The sequence below is a fragment of the Erpetoichthys calabaricus genome, chromosome 6, assembly GCF_900747795.2.
Source record: "Erpetoichthys calabaricus chromosome 6, fErpCal1.3, whole genome shotgun sequence".
Classification (NCBI taxonomy): domain Eukaryota; kingdom Metazoa; phylum Chordata; class Cladistia; order Polypteriformes; family Polypteridae; genus Erpetoichthys; species Erpetoichthys calabaricus.
This window is the reverse complement of record NC_041399.2, coordinates 195,739,044-195,758,135: the sequence shown is the minus strand read 5'-3', so window position 1 is coordinate 195,758,135 and position 19,092 is coordinate 195,739,044. Positions and strand designations below refer to the sequence as shown.

The 19,092-nt window shown below is 36.2% G+C and overlaps 1 protein-coding gene across 4 annotated transcripts in view; it reads left to right on the top strand.

The window, feature by feature from the left end:
* The window catches only part of eef1db (eukaryotic translation elongation factor 1 delta b (guanine nucleotide exchange protein)), a 41,330-nt gene extending 22,529 nt beyond the window's left edge, over positions 1–18,801 (top strand). For 2 of the 4 annotated variants that reach the window (XM_028804249.2, XM_051929200.1), the window contains 7 exons: positions 5,240–5,311; positions 11,280–11,348; positions 12,597–12,681; positions 13,951–14,066; positions 17,541–17,747; positions 18,080–18,274; positions 18,698–18,801. In XM_028804249.2, coding sequence (XP_028660082.1) covers positions 5,240–5,311; positions 11,280–11,348; positions 12,597–12,681; positions 13,951–14,066; positions 17,541–17,747; positions 18,080–18,274; positions 18,698–18,736 — 783 coding nt within the window. In that variant the 3' untranslated portion in view covers positions 18,737–18,801. The remainder of the gene's footprint in view (positions 1–5,239; positions 5,312–11,279; positions 11,349–12,596; positions 12,682–13,950; positions 14,067–17,540; positions 17,748–18,079; positions 18,275–18,697) is intronic. The other 2 variants (XM_051929201.1, XM_051929202.1) reach the window with 2 other exon arrangements.
* The last annotated feature ends 291 nt before the right edge of the window (positions 18,802–19,092 follow it).

Genomic DNA, 19,092 nt, shown 5'->3' with positions numbered 1-19,092 from the left:
CTGAAGAAAAGCAAGTTCAACTCTTCAGGACAAACAAACATAAAACAGCCTCTCAATGATGTTAGCTGGTGTTAACACAATCCTGCTCAGCTCACAGCAAGACCGCATTCCCAGAAAAAGGCTACAGTCACAATGCACAACTTTAAATACACACGTCACAAGAAAAAAGGAAAGGACAGAAGAAATTTCATGAGAACTACATCCGTGCTTGCTAATACAGCTTCTGTTGTTGCAGCCACAGCACGAAGACACGGAGGAAATGCTGCGGCCACTGGATCCAGTTTTTTAGAAAAAATAAGTCACCGGTCTTTGTTTATCTCCATGTTGTTGCGTCAGTACTGAATTCATAAATCCCTGCTTTTCGTCCACGAACAAAGTGAATGGACGAGAATGATCAGGCAACCCTAGCGCAGGCGCAGATAAAAGAGTAGCTTTGAGGTTACAGAGCCTTCTCAGCCAGTTGTTGCAACGGCTGTGCTCTTTCAGTAAAATTTAGAACCCACTGTCTGTAGTAGCCCAGAATACCTAAAACAGACATAACCTGTTGTTTTGTTTAGCTGCAGCTTAACCTTAGAAACTTTATGGCCATTTTTCCCCCAGAAACAGCAACAATTTCTGAGTATCTATTGTACAATCTTCTTTCCGTAGCGCTACATATTATTTCCATCTACATACTGTATCAATGTACTACCTTTTTCCGGCCAGACGCCTTCTAAAATTTTGGGCAAGAGCTTAACCAGAAACACAAAGGGCTTCTCTGTATCCCTGAGGCATGACGGTCCATGTCCATCGGCGGTACCGCGTTTGACGAGATCGGGATGTACGGCGGAGATGCCAGCCTCTGCTTCGGGAGACAAAGGATATTGGGCACGGTGCGGGTGGAAGGAGGATTTCGGGTGGATCACCAGAGGCTCACAGTGGGCTATCCTTTGAAACACTACTTTAGTTATTAAATGGTCAGGAGTATCAAAAATACCTGGAGTAACTTGTAACCAGTCTGTTCTTTCAAGGCATTTTTCCATCCATGGCCCTATTTTCTCCCATTAACAGTGTGTGATTTAGCTAAGGAAAAATATGAGGCACTATTTTGCCAAGATAATATATGTGCTGTGAGCATGTAAAATGAACAGAAGCAGCTGCCTTTGTGGATGAAATAAAAACACAGTAGATATAAAGGGTTTCGGGGCAAGTACCAGAAGTAAGGAAAGATTTTAGCCAGGTGGTGTCTACTTCTATAGGGAAGTATTGGGCAGTACAGTGTAAAATGTCAGGGGCCTGTAAATAAGGGGTAATTTGACACAACAACTTGGGGGTTGAACAGAAAAAACAAAGCTGATTCAAAAGAAAACGATGCAGTAAGGTATTTGGGAAAACAATTGAATTGGGCCTTAGTTGACTGTTTTGTGTTGACCTCCATTCCTTGATTTGTACATATGCAAAGCATTTTTCCCCTCTTAAATAATCTTAACAGGTGAAAGCACCTTATAGTATCAGTCCACATGTGTAATGAAGCTATTATAGGACAAATGTGTGAAAAAGTTTACATTTTGTTTATGAAGCACAAAAGAAAGGGGTAAATTAATTGATGATTCATGTTTCTAGTAAACGGAAGGCCATTCACAACTCAGCCTTTTATTGCATGGAATATCTAACCTAACAAATTCCAGTCACCACAACTAGTTACTCCTGTCTCTGTCATAACCCCCGCACATGGTCGTAACTCTAAAATCTGCCCTTTAGCTTGTTTTTCTCATCATTTTGGGTTATTCTGGGCACAGGGATGGCTTTACATTTTTTACAGGTACATTTGGTCCCCATTGCCTTCACCTCTGCATCATTCAGCAGCCATTAAAAGGCCATCATAATTGGTTAAGGAAAATGTGCAACCGCTAGTTGTTAGATGGCAGAGTTCTGGCCATGTTTTAGTTCTCTCCTGAGCCAAGCCTTAAATTGACCTTCTGGCCCCAGCTTTTACACCTAGGGAGAATTTAGTCCTATCTATCTTCCATGAGATTATGTTGTATTTTGTTGATGGTATAAAATATGTGCTGTTGGTATATTTGTCAAAATATTAACATCCATAAAGTGAGCCCCTTTTTTTGCAAATCATGTTACGGTAAGTATTTTCTTTTTTTTTTTTTTTTTTTTTTTTTTTTAGTATATCCATTCATCAGTTGTCATTTGATTGTTAGCTGAAGTATTTGTAAAATGCTGAAGTTGCTTATTCTTTGACTCTATAAATTATACATTCTTTTGCAATTAAGTTTAATTTGTGATTGACTGTTGTTTAGTCTAAAATTGTCATGGTTTTCTTTTAAGATCCTTGATGCTATCTACATGATAGAGATCATATGAATGCTTACAAATACGGCTTTGGCAGTTTGGCAATAAGCTGCAGATCTGTCCTTGATTTGTATTCTTGAGGTATTCGCTTCAACAGAGATGGTGCTTCAGTAATAATCAGTTGTAGATTTTCTTTTACATAACAGATTAAAAACGATACTAAAAATCGTAATTTTATGGATTAGATAAAACTATATATAGCTTCTATTGTCATTTTTTTCTTTGAAATATTAGCCTTTAAAACAAATCAACATAATTAAAATGTCAGTGTTTATTTATTTTATTTACTCTACAGATATATAGGTATTTTTTCATCAAAGACTTGAGTGTGCTGTCTGGTCTTTCCATATTTTCGTAATTTGGCCATTTTTGAGATCTGACTGCATTTTGAGTAGTTACTTTTGTACACGACATAACAAAATCACAATGATTACAAATGCAGGAGTCTCTACAAATGCTCTAATTTTTGATGATCCTGACATTTGAGACCGAAAGAACTTGATAACAATTGCAGTTAAGAGCTATCTGAAGTGTCTGCTTTTGTAGTGGATTCAACAGCGTCAAGTTAGTGACATCCTCCCAGCCCCTCTGAATTAACACAACGAGCACTGAGCTGCTTGTAATGAGAAAATATTCTTGGACAGCTTCATAGTGTTAATTTTTAATGATATTTTTTGTGGGTTTAGGGTGAATTTCAAATTTAGTGTCCTATTATGGATGTCACTGAGGTAATATTACAAATAAACAGCTTCAGACTTAATCCAGGAGTTTGCAACGTATGGCTTGTGTCAGATATGACCTGACAAAGAAAATCATCTGGCCAAAAAGCAGCATGGAAACACTGTACCTTTTACAAATTAGCAATTAACATAAATTCTTGCCCACAACAATACAAAACTGCATGTTGAGCAATCTTGTGGGACAGAGCAAAAATTTTGAATAAGAAATCTCTCTATTATATAAAACAAATCCTGGGCCGAGACGTAGCTTTTTCAGAGAGATACTTTCAAGTCCCGCGAGACGAGACTTTGTGCCAAGAGATTTAACCATGCCCAGGGCCAGAAATAAAAGACAAAGAATAGATGACAAAGTAGAACGTCGTATTTGGTTCAAAAACGTTGGCGCGATACACATGCAGAGCAGGTTAGAGATAATGAAAGTACTAAAATTCGAAAGTCTCCAAAAAATGAGAGTAAACATCGCATTAGTGCAAACAAATGGAAATTATTACTCGGTGAAATAACGGAACAGCGAAAAGAAATTGAATATACTGTTCGGCTTTAAACTTTAAGTCGGAGATTTGTAGATCATCTAATTCATGTTGCCATCAAGGAAAACTAGTGTTTCTTCCCAATGAAGAGGCCTATCCGCGAAAATTAAAAGATTTGTTGTTTGGTGTAAGTGAAATCCACATACGCGAGCGGCAGAGATGCGAAGTGGCTGCGTAGTGCAGGCCAGTGGGTTGGCAACGAAGCGAGCTGGGGGCAAAGTCCCCTAGTAACCAATACATTCAGGTAACTCTGATCACCAAAACAACGCATGAAAGTGACAAGAGGTTTGCACATGTTCAAAAATCTACTTGTCAAATTTGCGTCTTACTACATATTATTACAATTTGATTGTTTTTGATTAACTGAGTGCCAGAGACAGCATTTTTATTTTTATTTGAAATACAGAACATTAGATGCAGTGTTGTCAAATAGTACATTTTAATACAGATAGTGGTTTTAGAATGCAAGGCATGTTAGTTTATAGCTGTTAGTTATTAGAAGATCTAACAGTAATTCATATACCTTTTAGTATTTGTTAACCGTGATTAGTGAAATACTTTTGCAGTATTAGAGGAGAGAGAATATTTTGTGTTTAAAAAAATCTGATCTGTATTTTAAGAAAGTTAAGTGTTTATTCCTGTAGAACACAGTTACATTTTAAGAATTCCATTGTACTCTGTACAATAACAATTGTTGTACATAACAATACTGCTGCTACAGCTGCAAGTACTACTGGTACTGCATTCTCTATAGTTTTGCCCTTGTGACTTCTGGCATCTTTTCAGTTTATTATTTGTTTCTGGTAATTGGAGGAACTTTGCCAGTGGAATGGGATTCTTTAGCTCTAGAGCATTACATTACTCTTGTACTTGTAAATTGTGTGAGATTATTTTGGTGAAATTATCTTCAAGTAATTAGAAATCAATAATGAGTCTTTCTAATCTCAAACTACATCAGAATTCAGTGAATGACTTCGATTTAAAAGTAACTAAACACATTGGTTTGATTGCTTGCTTATTTTTTTTTAAAGAGAAGTAGGTAAAATATATATTTGAGGCCAGTATGATGTTAAATTATCAGAAGAGTACCTTTTATACAAAGTAGTAGTAGTAGAAAATACCCTTTATTTTTCCTTATTAGTTTTTATATTATTATATTTTGATCAAACTAAACTTATTGTTCATAGGGGACAGTACCTGTGTTTATTCCAATTGGTAGTTTTTACATTTTTAAAACTCAAGAGACTTTGGCATACATAGTAACTCATTCATTACATGTGGGCAAGTATTTTTTTATTTTATTTTTTTATTTTTTTTGAGAAAAGATACATGAGGCTTTTAAAGTACTGTAGGTACACTTTTAGAATGAGAAGAAAAAAACTGGTTATTTACCACATTGTTCCAGCAAACATGTATATAATTATGTAATTTTCATAAGTAGTGCAGAGAAAATCTAAGACTGATTATCTTTTACATTGGTTTTAATGATTATCAAATGCGGCATCAGAAATTGAATTCAGTTCTTGATCCTTGTAATGTTCATAAACATCACATAATAAAATATAAAGGCAGAAATTATCTGCTCTTGTATGTTTGACTTGCTTCTTTCTGCCCCTCTCCCCGCAGGAGAATGGAGCAAATACGATCCTGCGAGACATTGCAAGAGCCAGAGAGAATATCCAGAAATCACTAGCCGGAGTGAGTACTGCGTTCTCTCACCCAGCTTGACCACATCATCAATAGTGTGATTAACTCACTCATCATAAAAAAGCAAGTGTGGATGAACTAAAGCCATGGAGTGGCTTAAGTGCAGTCTTACCCATTGTTTCGTTTGCTCATCTTGTACAATCATTAACTAACCTCTGCATCTTCAGATAGCCCACATTTCTATAGCCATCAGCATTATAGAGACTTGTAGTCTTATTCAATCCGGAAAAGTTGATTTCAGTGTTTCATTCGTCACTCTTAGTATGCATTATTAAATAGTCATAACAGAAAATGTTGCTGCATTGTACTGGTTATGGAATTCTGGGCTCTCCTGCTTAAGTATAACCTTTTTTTGTTGCCATGTGGCGTTTTCCAGTGATCACACACACACCAAATGCTTGGTTGTTGTCGTCTGCATGCTTATATTTGATTAATATTTGTGGTGCAGTATTTTAGTTCTCAAGCATGAATATTCTTTTCTGTTTATATACCCCTCTCATCCAAATGTGGGTGGTCCTATTTTATCCCATCAGCCTAACACCTTAAAAATAAATTTTTGTTCATTTTTATGCAATGAAGTACATTTTAAAGAAAGGTTATTTGATATGTGTCAGTACATATCAAACAAAAGACTCCTCTCACAAAGGCATGATGTGGAGACTACAAAACTACTTGAAATCAGTTTTTACAACTAAAGATTTCAACAGGTTGAACTGAGTTTGGCAATTATCTTAAGTGCAGCAGGTTGACACGTTTTTGCCATTAAAGATATGATTGCAACTTTGACTTTGGCCAAATAAAAGGGGAACAAATGCATTAAAATATATTGCAGACTTAAATCCAAATAATCTTAAATATAAACAAATCAAAATATTATAGCATATTACAGTCATATGAAAAAGTTTGGGAACCCCTCTTAATTCTTTGGATTTTTGTTTATCATTGGCTTAGCTTTCAAAGTAGCAACGTCTTTTTAATATATGACTTGCCTTATGGAAACAGTAGTATTTCAGCAGTGACATTATGTTTATTGGATTAACAGAAAATATGCAATATGCAGCATAACAAAATTAGACAGGTGCATAAATTTGGACACCCCAACAGAGATATTATATCAATATTTAGTTGAGCCTCCTTTTGCAAATATAACAGCCTCTAGACACCTCCTATTGCCTTTGATGAGTGTCTGGATTCTGGATGGAGGGATTTTTGACCATTCTTCCATACAAAATCTCTCCAAATTTGATGGCTGCTGAGCATAGACAGCCTGCTTCAAATCATCCCATAGATTTTCAATGATATTAAAGTCAGGGGACTATGACGGCCATTCCAGAAAATTGGACTTCTCCCTCTGCATGAATGCCTTTGTCGATTTCAAACTGTGTTTTGGGTCATTGTCTTTTTGGAATATCTAACCCATGTGTAACTTCAACTTTGTGACTGATGCGTAAACATTATTCTGAAGAATTTGTTAATATTGGGTTGAATTTATCCAACCCTCGACTTTAACAAGGGCCCCAGTCCCTGAACTAGCCACATAGCCCCACAGCATGATGGAACCTCCACCAAATTTGACAGTAGGTAGCAGGTGTTTTTCTTGGAATGCGGTGTTCTTCTTCCGCCATACAAAGCGCTTTTTGTTGTGACCAAATAACTCCATTTTTGTCTCATCAGTCCAAAGCACTTATCTGGCTTGCCTAAATGAGCATTTGCATACACCAAGCGACTGTTTGTGGCGTGAGTGCAGAAAGGGCTTCTTTCTCATCACCCTGCCATACAGATGTTCTTTATGCAAATTGCACTGAATTGTAGAATGATGTACAGATTCACCATCTGCAGCAAGATGTTCTTGCAGATCTTTGGAGGTAATCTGTGAGTTGTCTGTAACCATTCTCACAATCCTGCGCATATGCCGCTCCTGTGTTTTTTCTTGGCCTGCCAGACCTGCTGGGTTTAACAGCAACTGTGCCTGTGGCTTTCCATTTCCTGATTCCATTCCTTACAGTTGAAACTGACAGTTTAAACCTCTGAGATAGCTTTTTGTAGCCTTCCCCTAAACTATGATACTGAACAATCTTTGTTTTCAGATCTTTTGAGAGTTGCTTTGAGGTTCCTATGCTGTCACTCTTCAGAGGAGAGTCAAAGGGAAACACAACTTGCAATTGACCACCTGAAATACATTTTCTCATGACTGGACACACCTGTCTATGAAGTTCAAGGCTTAATGAGCTAATCCAACCAATTTGGTGTTGCAAATAATCAGTATTGAGCAGTGACATGCATTCAAATCAGCAAAATTACAAGGGGACCCAAATTTTTTGCACAGCCAGTTTTTCACATTTGTTTTAATTTCATACAACTAAATACTGCTTCACTAAAAATCTTTGTTTGAAAAACACCCCAGTACTCAGATGTTCCTAGGAAATGAAAGACGTACCACTGTTCTTTTTTGTTGAAAGTAAATTATTATGCAGACTGAGAGGAGTTCCCAAACTTTTTCATATGACTGTATGTGCCTCATTTCACAGTAGTATATTGTGGGGTCCTAGCAGTTCCAGTCTCTTGTTAGACTCTAGTAGTGGAAAGCTATGGAAAATTAAGATTTAGACATTATTTAAAAAATAGTTGCATTAGTATACAAAAGGGAAGCTTACAAGAGTTTTATTTTCAAACCTCGTGTGCAAAATTACATTAAGATTGATTCTAAAATAGGACATCATTATATCCAAAAATACTTCAAAACGTTTTATTAAGAAATGTTCAAGACCAGGATGCTTTGCATGAAGTGTGACATTATGTGTACTCCCTTAGTGATATCTCCTTTACTTCACACATTCAGATGTAATGGTTAAATGTATATAAAGTTCAGGTGTGATGTGAATTTTGGAAGGGTAGCAAATGCTGGAAAGGCAGAATAGACAATTTAGAGAAATTGGATACATTAAAGAAACAAAACAGAGTGTTGACAACCTTGAGACAGTGTGCTGCTTCCTTTAAATGTTCTATCATCTATAATGCCTAGAGTAACAATAACTAAATAAAAATAACATAAAGGGGAGAAAAAAGACAAAAGTTGTATGAAGGTTGGCTTTTTTTTGTTCCCTGATGAAAAGGCAGGGCCAGCATGTACAAGTAGTATTTTAAACATTTTTAAACTGAAATGGGTATTTAGAGGTACTGATTTTGTAAATGCCCAAAGATTGGTTTCTGTGTATTAAAATATTTGAATGACATGTTTCTAGCATTTGTGGTTTATGGTGTATGATTCTTGTTTAAGAATCAATTCAATTCGACATGGGAACTGAAATGTGCAAAATTAAGTATTTTGATACTCCTTGAGAGATTTTGTCCTGGTTAACATATTCCAAGATTAGTGATGTGTATAACAGGGAAGATTCAGTTCACATAGTTTTGAAAAAAATTACACCAAAATTAATTTAGCTGGTGATTTTGCAATTGCAAGATGTGAAGCATAAAGAGTTATTGGTAGGTTTAAAAGGTTTTTCTGGAGTAGAAGTCAAGCAGTATTGCTCCCTACAAATTGCGTATACTTTGATGTTTACCTGTGTTTCTTTCCACAGCTGCATAATACAGGTAGTTGCCTGCGCAACAATAAAGCAAATACTATTTTACACCTTTTATTTGTAGAGGTGGAGTGCTTTTTTACGTCTTGCTGCATATTTTGTTGAGCTATCAGACATCTACAAAAAAGAGGCACAATTGGGCACATTACTAGGTTTTCCCCACCTTTCCTAGCAACCACCCTTTTCTGTTTCTCGATTAATGCACACAAAGATTTTGTATGCTTCGTGGGGCTTCAAGTGTAATTTTATTTCCGTCTTTGATGCATTCATAGAATTTTGATCACCAGGGTTGTCTTCATAATTGGCAAGTGACTGTTTTCTCAGCAGTAGAAACACAACGTATGTCTGATAGCTCAACAAAATGTGGACATTTAACAGGAAAGTCTGGTGTTACAAGGCAGTTTCAGTACTGTGTATGTTCTTGCCAGTGACATCAGTACAGTATGGAAACCATCTATTGGATCAGAAACTGAATGTTTTAGCGTTAAATATTAAGAATATTTGAAATCCAAGAAATTTCGTAAATGTTTAGCAAAAGAAGTCGGCACGTAAAAGTTCACATAATTCTGTTACTTAATGTCAAATTACATTAGCTCAAAATTTTCACATTTAATTTTTAGCCTTTTTTTGCATATTATACTTGGAGTACAGGAAGACTCTACTAATTATTCCATGTGTTATTTCAGTATAGCTAATTGATGCCTAAATGTCCTCCTTTTGTTATTAGGACAGCCTTTCTATTTTTCCCATCCGCCCATACTCGATGTGTGCCAAAGGCAGCAGCAAAGTGAGCATGAAGGGGGCATTTTATAACTCACTTGCAAGCTGCTTATGGATTCTTCCAGTTCTGTTTGTTAGAGGATAAGGAGAAAAAAAATTTGAATAGTGGTTTGGGTAAACTTTAATAATAAGACCTATTTATACCATGCAGGGTACACCACTTTTTTTAGTTTATATACGCAATACTCATTTCCATTTAAAACAAATGCCAAGAAGTAAGTTGCCTATGTAAATAGAGAGCTACACCTCACAAATATTTATCAAACCCAAGGCTAATCCACAGTGACAAAGAATACATAGTGTGATACTTTAAGCCAAACCTTTGAAACAAAACAACTTGGAAAATATAAGGTGTCATTTTGCTTGGCTTTTCTCTACATTCATAATGGCTAACACGGTACAACACCCTAGTACTACATCTCTACCTAAAACACACCACCTTTTTAAGTAGATCAAATGCACAGATTTTGATTACAGTCAAATAAACTGTAGATTCACATTGATCTGTAAAATAAAATTAAAGAAAAACAAAAAAAAATGACAAAGTACTCATGGACTTCTGGATGCTTAGTCCTTGAAGTGCGATCCTGTTGCAGCTTGGCGAGGAACAAAGGTAGAGAAACCCATGGCAGCACAGGTGCTTCAGCTTTATATGCAACATTTTGAAAACTTACTTGTTACCTTTTAACTCCATAAAAAATATACTCTTCTGCATACTACCAGCCTTCTTGTATTCAGATAAAACAGCCCACCCGAAAGCTGCGCTATCAAAGGTTATAATTATTAAAGTAGTAACTGCTTACTGACCTTGACAACTGATTTATATGTTAATAAACTTTGCTTACTGCACTGTGTCCTGAATCCAAGAAAACTATGACACTTGTTTTCTTAGTATACCCATACAACATGCTTTGTAATACTCAATTCAGGTTTTCAATTTTGAATTGATATACATATGCAAGGATGCTATATAGAGAAAACAAGATTTCAATAAAGCATGTTGTGGTTGGAATTAGGTGCTAACCAATTTTTGAAATTGCTGAAACAGTTTTCATCTTCAGATCGGTTGTGTGTTTTAAACAGTTGTTATTCACACCCCTGAAATGTAGTAATCAATGCATTTAAGAATGTCTTTAAGTGTAGAAAATAAAGATCATGTAATGAGTAACATGGATAACATGTTCCTACAGGCAATTTGCTACTTTTTAATTATTATAATATTATAAAAAAAATTGTGTGTATGAATAGTGGTGTTTGTTTTGGTGGGCAAGAAGTATTGCTCAGATTTACAGATCTTCAAATTAGTGCATGTTGGTTGGAAAAGTTGCCAAGGATATTATGTTAACACATTTGTATTAATTTCAACTTTTTTGCCATTTCAGCCTTGAATTTTTAAAGTGTTTAATGAGAGAGAGTTTATTCCTTGAGGAATAATTATTCTGTTGTGATTGGTCTTAAGTAAGCATGTGTCTGTCAGCTTGCTGTGCCTTTGTAATATGCTTCTTTCCAGTTCTTTTGCATGCTTCTGTCTATTCCTTGGCATTTAAAAACTTTAAGCAACTCTGTTCCTCCTCAAAAACACCTCCACTTTCTAGATGAAGACCATCCTGTTGCCCTGTGGGAACCCTCCCATCACGCAGAGCCCAAACCAGCCATCACAATCTGTAAGTGTCCCTTCACTTGACAAGAGAGGACACACATTTGTGGCATGACTATTATGAATTAAGTGCAGGTGGCAGAAAGTACAGTACTGGTAAACTATATTTTGTTGTTCTTGCAGCATGTTTAAATTTGACAGTTTCACCGTGCATATATATATATTTTTTTTTTTTTACCAAATAACATAGTTTTCTGCTATTTAAAAAATAATTAATATTTTTTTATTACTACTATTTGCTTTGGTAATCATTCTTAAGACCGTTCATTTGTAAAGTTACCGAATTGCCTTTAGAAATCTGTGTAGAGTTTAAGGGATTTTTTTTTTTTTACTTTTTATCTACCAAGCAAATAAGTGACATTATAGGTTAATCTTTGAGCTAGTGGTATGATCTTTTGGTTGATTAAACAAGGTCCACTTGTAGCCTAAAAGCTTGGAAAACACTGCCCCAATTTTCTATCACCTACAGAAGATACTGTAATGTTTTTGATGATTTTTGTCTTGATTTCAGTGGAAACTTTAGAAATATGCAACCTAGATCAGAAGTAGAATTCTGCTTAATGCTTCTTTTAAAATCTTAAGCTTTTTCTGAATGAGAAAGTTTTAATGAATGCAACAGTAATTCTTGCAATGAGAGGATACCATAATCGCTGTATAATGTATATTGCACAGCTGACTGAAAAGGAGACAATTAGCATTGAAGTAACACTAGCAATTCTGCAGTTATGGTAAGCAAGTGCTTATAGCAAACATATATAAATTATGATGTATCTAAAAACTTATTTAAAAGATCATTTTGCTTTCTTCTGGGTTGCACAATAGATTACCATAGACATTAGCATAATTGTCAATTCTGAGTTCTCAGATTTTGTCCAAAATACAGTTGGCATAACCAACTCCCTCCTCCCCTGAAATTATATATTTTTTTCCAGTCACAACAGTACAATCAAATATTTTAAATATCTAAAGAGATTTTAGAGTTTAACAGTATTTGCGCAATTTGACTGCTCAGTTGAAGGGAAGAAAACACATATCTGATGGACGGCACTTGCATTTGAGCTTCATTTGACCTGCTTGCTTCATTTTCTGTCTTTTACTGCTGTCTGTCCCTGTTTCTGTTGTTCTTTGACTTACAATTCTATTAAAATACAGCTAATTAACTTTGTGGCTTTGGGACTTACCTTTCTATGACTAAATGAGATATCTAATTATTAAGATTGTGACTTTTGTTTTCCATGTGTTCTCTTTATCACAGAGCCCTGTTGGGCCAGCTGGAGAACAGAGTGAGTTGGTTACTAGAATCGGCAACCTTGAGCAGGAGAACAAGCATCTGCATGCAGGTATAAGTTGAATATGAATTATTCTGTGAGGGGAGTAGCATGTTAGTGTTGTTACCTTAAAATGCTTGAGCCCTGAACTGGAACCTGACTGGTTTACTTTTGTGCATTTGTTATATTTTCCCATTTAATTTTATGGGTATATTCCTAGTGTCCAAAGTCATGTTAAATGACTCTGATATTTTGGTCTGTATAATTGATTCCATGCAAGTATGTGAGCGTTCCCAACAATATACTGCTACTAATGCCAACTCCTTTTGTCTGTTTAATCTATGATAAGCTGTGGCTTCCTTTTAAGCATGAACATAACTATAAAGCAAGCATAGAATAAGAATTTTGTTGAAACAATGGCATATGTCTCTTACTTTAATTTTATTATACAGTATAAATTCAAAGTTTGAGAAGTGTGTATATCTGTCAAGGACAGACCTTGCATAATTTGCTACTCAGGCAGTTGACTTGAAATATGTAACATGAGCACCAAAATTTATATGTGGTTGCTCTGTTGGATTACTGCTGTTTATAATAATTTTATCTACATGATGACATTTTGAGCCTGTTTGGTATACTGCTGTTATTTTGGTTCTGTTCACAAAAAACTTAATGTTTGAAGAATTTCAAGCAGAAAAACTTAAAACAGTATTTCCTATATCCATCCATCCATCCATTTTCCAACCCGCTGAATCCGAACACAGGGTCACGGGGGTCTGCTGGAGCCAATCCCAGCCAACACAGGGCACAAGGCAGGGAACAATCCTGGGCAGGGTGCCAACCCACCGCAGGACACACACAAACACACCCACACACCAAGCACACACTAGGGCCAATTAAGAATCACCAATCCACCTAACCTGCATGTCTTTGGAATGTGGGAGGAAACCGGAGCGCCCGGAGGAAACCCACGCAGACACGGGGAGAACATGCAAACTCCACGCAGGGAGGACCCGGGAATCGAACCCAGGTCCCCAGATCTCCCAACTGCGAGGCAGCAGCGCTACCCACTGCGCCACCGTGCCGCCCTATTTCCTATATGCTCATCCAAATACTGAAATAATGTTGTCTGTTTGATAGATGGACTTATCTGAAAGAGCCATGTATCTTCCACATAAATTGAAAGAGAAAATGTAATAGTAGTAGTAATGGTGCATGTTTTCGTGAGTGAAAGTGGTGGACTGTGCTACCCGTTAATTAAAACATAAAGAGTGAAGCAGATAAAAATAGTTACTTTTCAAACAAACTTACAGACATGTCTTTTTCTGTTTGCCCCTTTAGTGGTTGAAGACCTTCGGCTTGCCATTTCAAAGTTAGAAATACGGTTGACAACACTGGAAAAATCACCAGCAGCCAGTGGTTCAGCTCCCACAAATTTACCAGCTCCTCAGCCTAAAGTAGGTCTATTATTGCTTTTTTTCCAATGGCTTTTGCAGAACATGATTAAAATGTATTAATTTACCTTTTTTAAAGGTTTTGTTTATGCTTTTGCTAATGTTACATGAATGTGTTGTATCTTGGATATTTTATGTCATATTAATTAGTATCAAGAAACAATATCTACATAAGAAAATGTGAATACTCTCTAGTAACCATTAATGACAATAACTCATTATGTAGGTACACAAGGAAAGAAGGGAATCTACCACCATTAGCGATGCTTCCATCACTACTGATGTAAATACGCTGATTTTTCTCTCCAAATGATTTGATTGTTAGTCTCAGGAATAGGCTGAGCTCAGAAATCAAATTTTGGTAATGAAGTTGAAGTGCTCCTCTACGTGAAGCAGTAGTTGTGGAACTGCAAGTGTTGATTTGTTGTCAAAAGGTAGCTTGTAAAAAGAGAATGGCTGGGCAGAGTATAGGAAGGAGAAGATCTGAAATAACTGCCTTTCACATTACAGAAAGAGGAGCAATAAATGAGAACCAGGAATCGGAGATGATGTTTTGTTCATAAAGAGGAACAGATAAACAAATGTGCTGTCTGTCTAAACTTGAATTTGAAGAAAAGGGAGCCGACAACAGAGCCATGCATCTTCCTCATAAATTGAAAGAGAAGATGCTTTAATGATGGGCCTTTTTATTTTGTACTTGAATTAGGAAGATTTAAAAAGGACTGTCATCGTTTGAGTGTGGACAGTAAGGGAGTGGAGTATAGCAGCTCACGTTTTGAATTAGAAGAGGAACAGATTGATTAGATCTACACTGGAGTACACTTTAAAAGCATGGTGCACTAGCATACATCTAGCAAGGGTGTAAGTTCAACAGTATGCACAGAATAATGCTTACAAAGGTGCTTGAATGAGAAAAGTGCCATTTCTAAAATGTAAGAAAAAAAATGTATGCGTTGGTGTACCTAAATGGAGGCTAATCAATGGCACCATCCCAGGAAATGCATACTAATGTATTTAAAAGAAAACTCTTGACACCGTCTCAAAGACTGGCTTACCTAATTGATGACTTGGCTCATCACAGGTTATATGCTGGTGCGAGGTGAGATTCAAATTAGTTATTTACCCAACAAAAACTGGTTATTTTTGCATTCATTTTATATATTTGAATGTTTTTTTTGTTTGTTTTTCTCCAAAATGTAACACTTTATTTTTTTATATTGGAAGACCACAAGGCTGTGTAAATTAAAATAAATATATTTACTAAGTTCCTTAAAAAGGACTAGTTAAAGTTTCTTCTACAAAATGATATTATATATATACTAGGGGGCTTTGGCCCCTGCTCGCTTCGCTTGCCAACCCCCGTTTTTGTTACACAGTTTTAAGATTTTTTTTTTTCTTTCAATTGTCGATATTTCATTAGTTTCACTTTTATTTCTGAACTTCTGTAAAAACAATATTTGGAATCTTTAGAGTCCTAACGTGCTGAATCTTTCAAATGATGCCAGTGAAACATGTGTTTAATGACTTTGTACCATAATTCAGGATAGGTTTCTCTGTTTGGAATTTCAGCACAGACAAAACGATCTACATCATCAGCAGTTAATAATTTTTTTTGCAAAGTAACCAATAAATGCATGTGAGGTAAACTCCTTTTTTGAAATTCTCTTGACTTAAACTTCAAAGCCTTACAATATTTACATACTTCTGACATATCACCTGTGTCCATATATTCGATTTCTATTCGCCTTTTCGTTATTTCTCCAAGTAATAATTTCTCTTTCTTTGTGATAATACGATATTTACTTTCTTTGTTTTGACACTGTCGTTTTTTTCTGCTTTCATATTCAGTATCTTGCTATGCATGTGTTTCACGCCTATGTCTTTTTTTTGAGGCTTTTGAATTCCAGTTTTCATTATTCTCTAACCTGCTCTGCATGTGTTAGGAAAATTATAAAGTGTAAAAAAAAGAAAGTAAAGATCGCAGGAGTGCAAACAAATGGAAATTATTACTCGAAAAAGGGAAAATAATCACCACAGACCAGGTGTCATTAAAAAAAAAGCAGGATAAAGCGAGGTCAGAAATAAAAGACAGAGTAGAAACAAGGGGGCCAACCACATGCAGAGCAGGTTAGAGATAATGAAAACGTGAATTCAAAAGACTCAAAAAAACACAGGCGTGAAACACATGCAGAGCAAGATACAGAATATGAAAGCAGAAAAAAAATGACACTGTCAAAACAAAGAAAGTAAGCATCGCATTAGTGCAAAGAGAGAAATTATTACTCGGAGAAATAACAAAAAGGCAAATAGAGATTGAATATATGGACATAGGTGATATGTCAGATGTGTGTAAATATTGTAAGACTTTGAAGTTTAAGTCAAAAGAATTTCAAAAACGGAGTTTACCTCACATGCATTTATTGGTTACTTTGCAAAAAAATTATTAACTGCTGATGATGTACTGTAGATCATTTTGTCTGTGCTGAAATTCCAAACAGAGAAACCTATCCTGAATTATGATACAAAGTCATTAAACACATGTCTCACTGACCTCATTTAAAAGATTCAGCATGTTGGGACTCGAAAGATTCCAAATACCATTTTTACAGAAGTTCTGAAATAAAAGTGAAACTAATGAAATATCAACAATTCAAAGAAAAAAAATCTTAAAAGTGTGTATCCGTAACAACAAAAACGGGGGGTTGACGAGTGAAGCGAGCAGGGGGCAAAGCCCCCTAGTTAGTGTGTGTGTGTGTATATATATATAATATAGTGAGCCCCCGCCTATCGCAGAAGTTACGTTTCAGACCCACCCGCGATAGGTGAAAATCCGCGATATAGAAAAACCACTTTTTTTTTTATATAGATTTTAAGCCTTAAAATACCCCCCCACACGGTTTAAACATATGTAAACTTATTAAAACACATATGATATGTGGATGTCGGGCTAAGGATATGAGTAACATCTCTCTATTATAAAACATTTTAACGTCACGCAGGACAAGGCAGTGAGACAGAAAGACAGAAGCTGTACAGGCTTTTAAATGATTGACATGCAGAGCGACAAGCAGAACAAGCATCTTGGCAGAAGCAGCACAAAGTCCACTTCTCCTTAGCATGCATTCAGCTCTCTCTTTCTACCCCCACCCCCAACGTGTTCACAACGGCGAAATGGCAGGAGCGTAGTGCACCTCCGGGGGAGGTGGTGGGGGAGTTTGAGCGAAGCGATCGAGGCTGGATCATCTCAGACAGACACTTTGATGACACGCCCCACTTACAATTTAAAACAAGTTCATTGACATCTAACCTAGCAGTTGTTGGAATGCTTTTGGCGAGAAGCAGAACATGCAGCTTGCCAGCAGCAGCTGCAGAAACCCAGCAGACTTCTCCTTAGCGTGCGTTCAGCCCTCGCCCCCCCCATGTAAAATGAGTACATACATATACAGCACTTATCCTTTTACTTCTATATTTATGTAGACTGTTCCTGCAAGACAAAATGAAGCTAAGGAACCAGCTAAAGAGGAGGAAGAAGAAGATGATGATATCGATCTCTTTGGTAGTGATGATGAAGAGGACACTGAAGCTGCACGCATTCGAGAAGAACGGTTAAAACAGTATGCAGAAAAGAAATCCAAAAAACCTGCTCTCATTGCAAAGTCTTCCATTCTGCTAGATGTTAAACCGGTAGGAGTTCTCACCCTGTCCAAATGAATTTATTTGTAAATTTAACATCAGTATTCTTCATGCAACCCCTATTTTATACACCACTAAAAAAATATCCTAGAGACTCCTAGTTCTGCTACTCTTTTCCCTTTGTCTTAGGATTCAGCATCTTTAATGTATTTTTGCCCATTGTGTGTGGTGCTCACATTCTAATATTAACGTTAATATACTTTCAGGGTGTTTATGATAAAATGTAACATTTCCAAGTGAGCAATGCTGAGTGTCCTCCCTTTGCATGGTTTAGTATTGTGTGTTTACAATTGAAATGCACATTAATTGTTTCTCTTCTTTAGTGGGATGATGAGACCGACATGGTAAAGTTGGAGGAATGTGTGCGATCCGTACAGGCAGATGGTCTTCTTTGGGGTACTTCCAAACTTGTGCCCGTAGGCTATGGGATAAAAAAATTGCAGATTCAGTGTGTGGTAGAAGATGACAAAGTGGGCACTGACATGCTAGAAGAGGAGATTACAAAATTTGAGGAATATGTAAGTTACCACTTTACAGTTTGCTCTGCATTTGTCTTAATGCAGCTTTGTTTTTTCCATATTTTGTATTAAATACTGTCGTAATATTTATCAGTGTTATTGTGCTAATGCCAAACATATACTAGATTCCTGCTTTCCACTTTTTTGTTTAAATACACAGGTTATGCCTGACTACTTTCTAGTTACCTATTGCTACTAATTAAGATTTTTATTAAAATATTGCTGAATTTGGAGGAAACATTTGTTGCACAGTAGTGATGAGAACACAGTGAATAATGAAGCCTTTGTCTAATAGTTTTTGCTTCTGTTGTCTATGAAAAGCAGATTTTTAACAACTTGTATGGAGTTTTCTTCATTAAAACTTGGTTTTCTAGGTTTTTTATTACATTCTGATAAGAGGTATCTTTTTATCTCCTGTTACAGGTTCAGAGTGTTGATGTTGCTGCCTTCAACAAGATCTGATGTAATCTGTGAAAATTCCCTGATTGAAACTGTTAATAAAAGTTGAACTGTTTTTGAAAGCAGAAGTAATTTTATTGTGATATTTTATTATTTAAAGGTGGTGGGAAAACCTGGGAATTTTCTAAATAGTGGCAAGAGCAGAGAGGTTGATAATTTGTACAAACGTTGATTTAGGGTCCTAGGGTGGCTCTATTGTCACTTTCAGACTCTTTATGTTGTAGACCTGAACAGTGTGTCGTAAATCTCCACTTTAGCTCTTGTATGTTACCAGTCTGTCACAAAGATACAACTGTAGTCTGTTTGTCCACTGGCATGGTTGACTTTTGCTGTGGCCAAGTACTTGCCTCTTTCTTTTA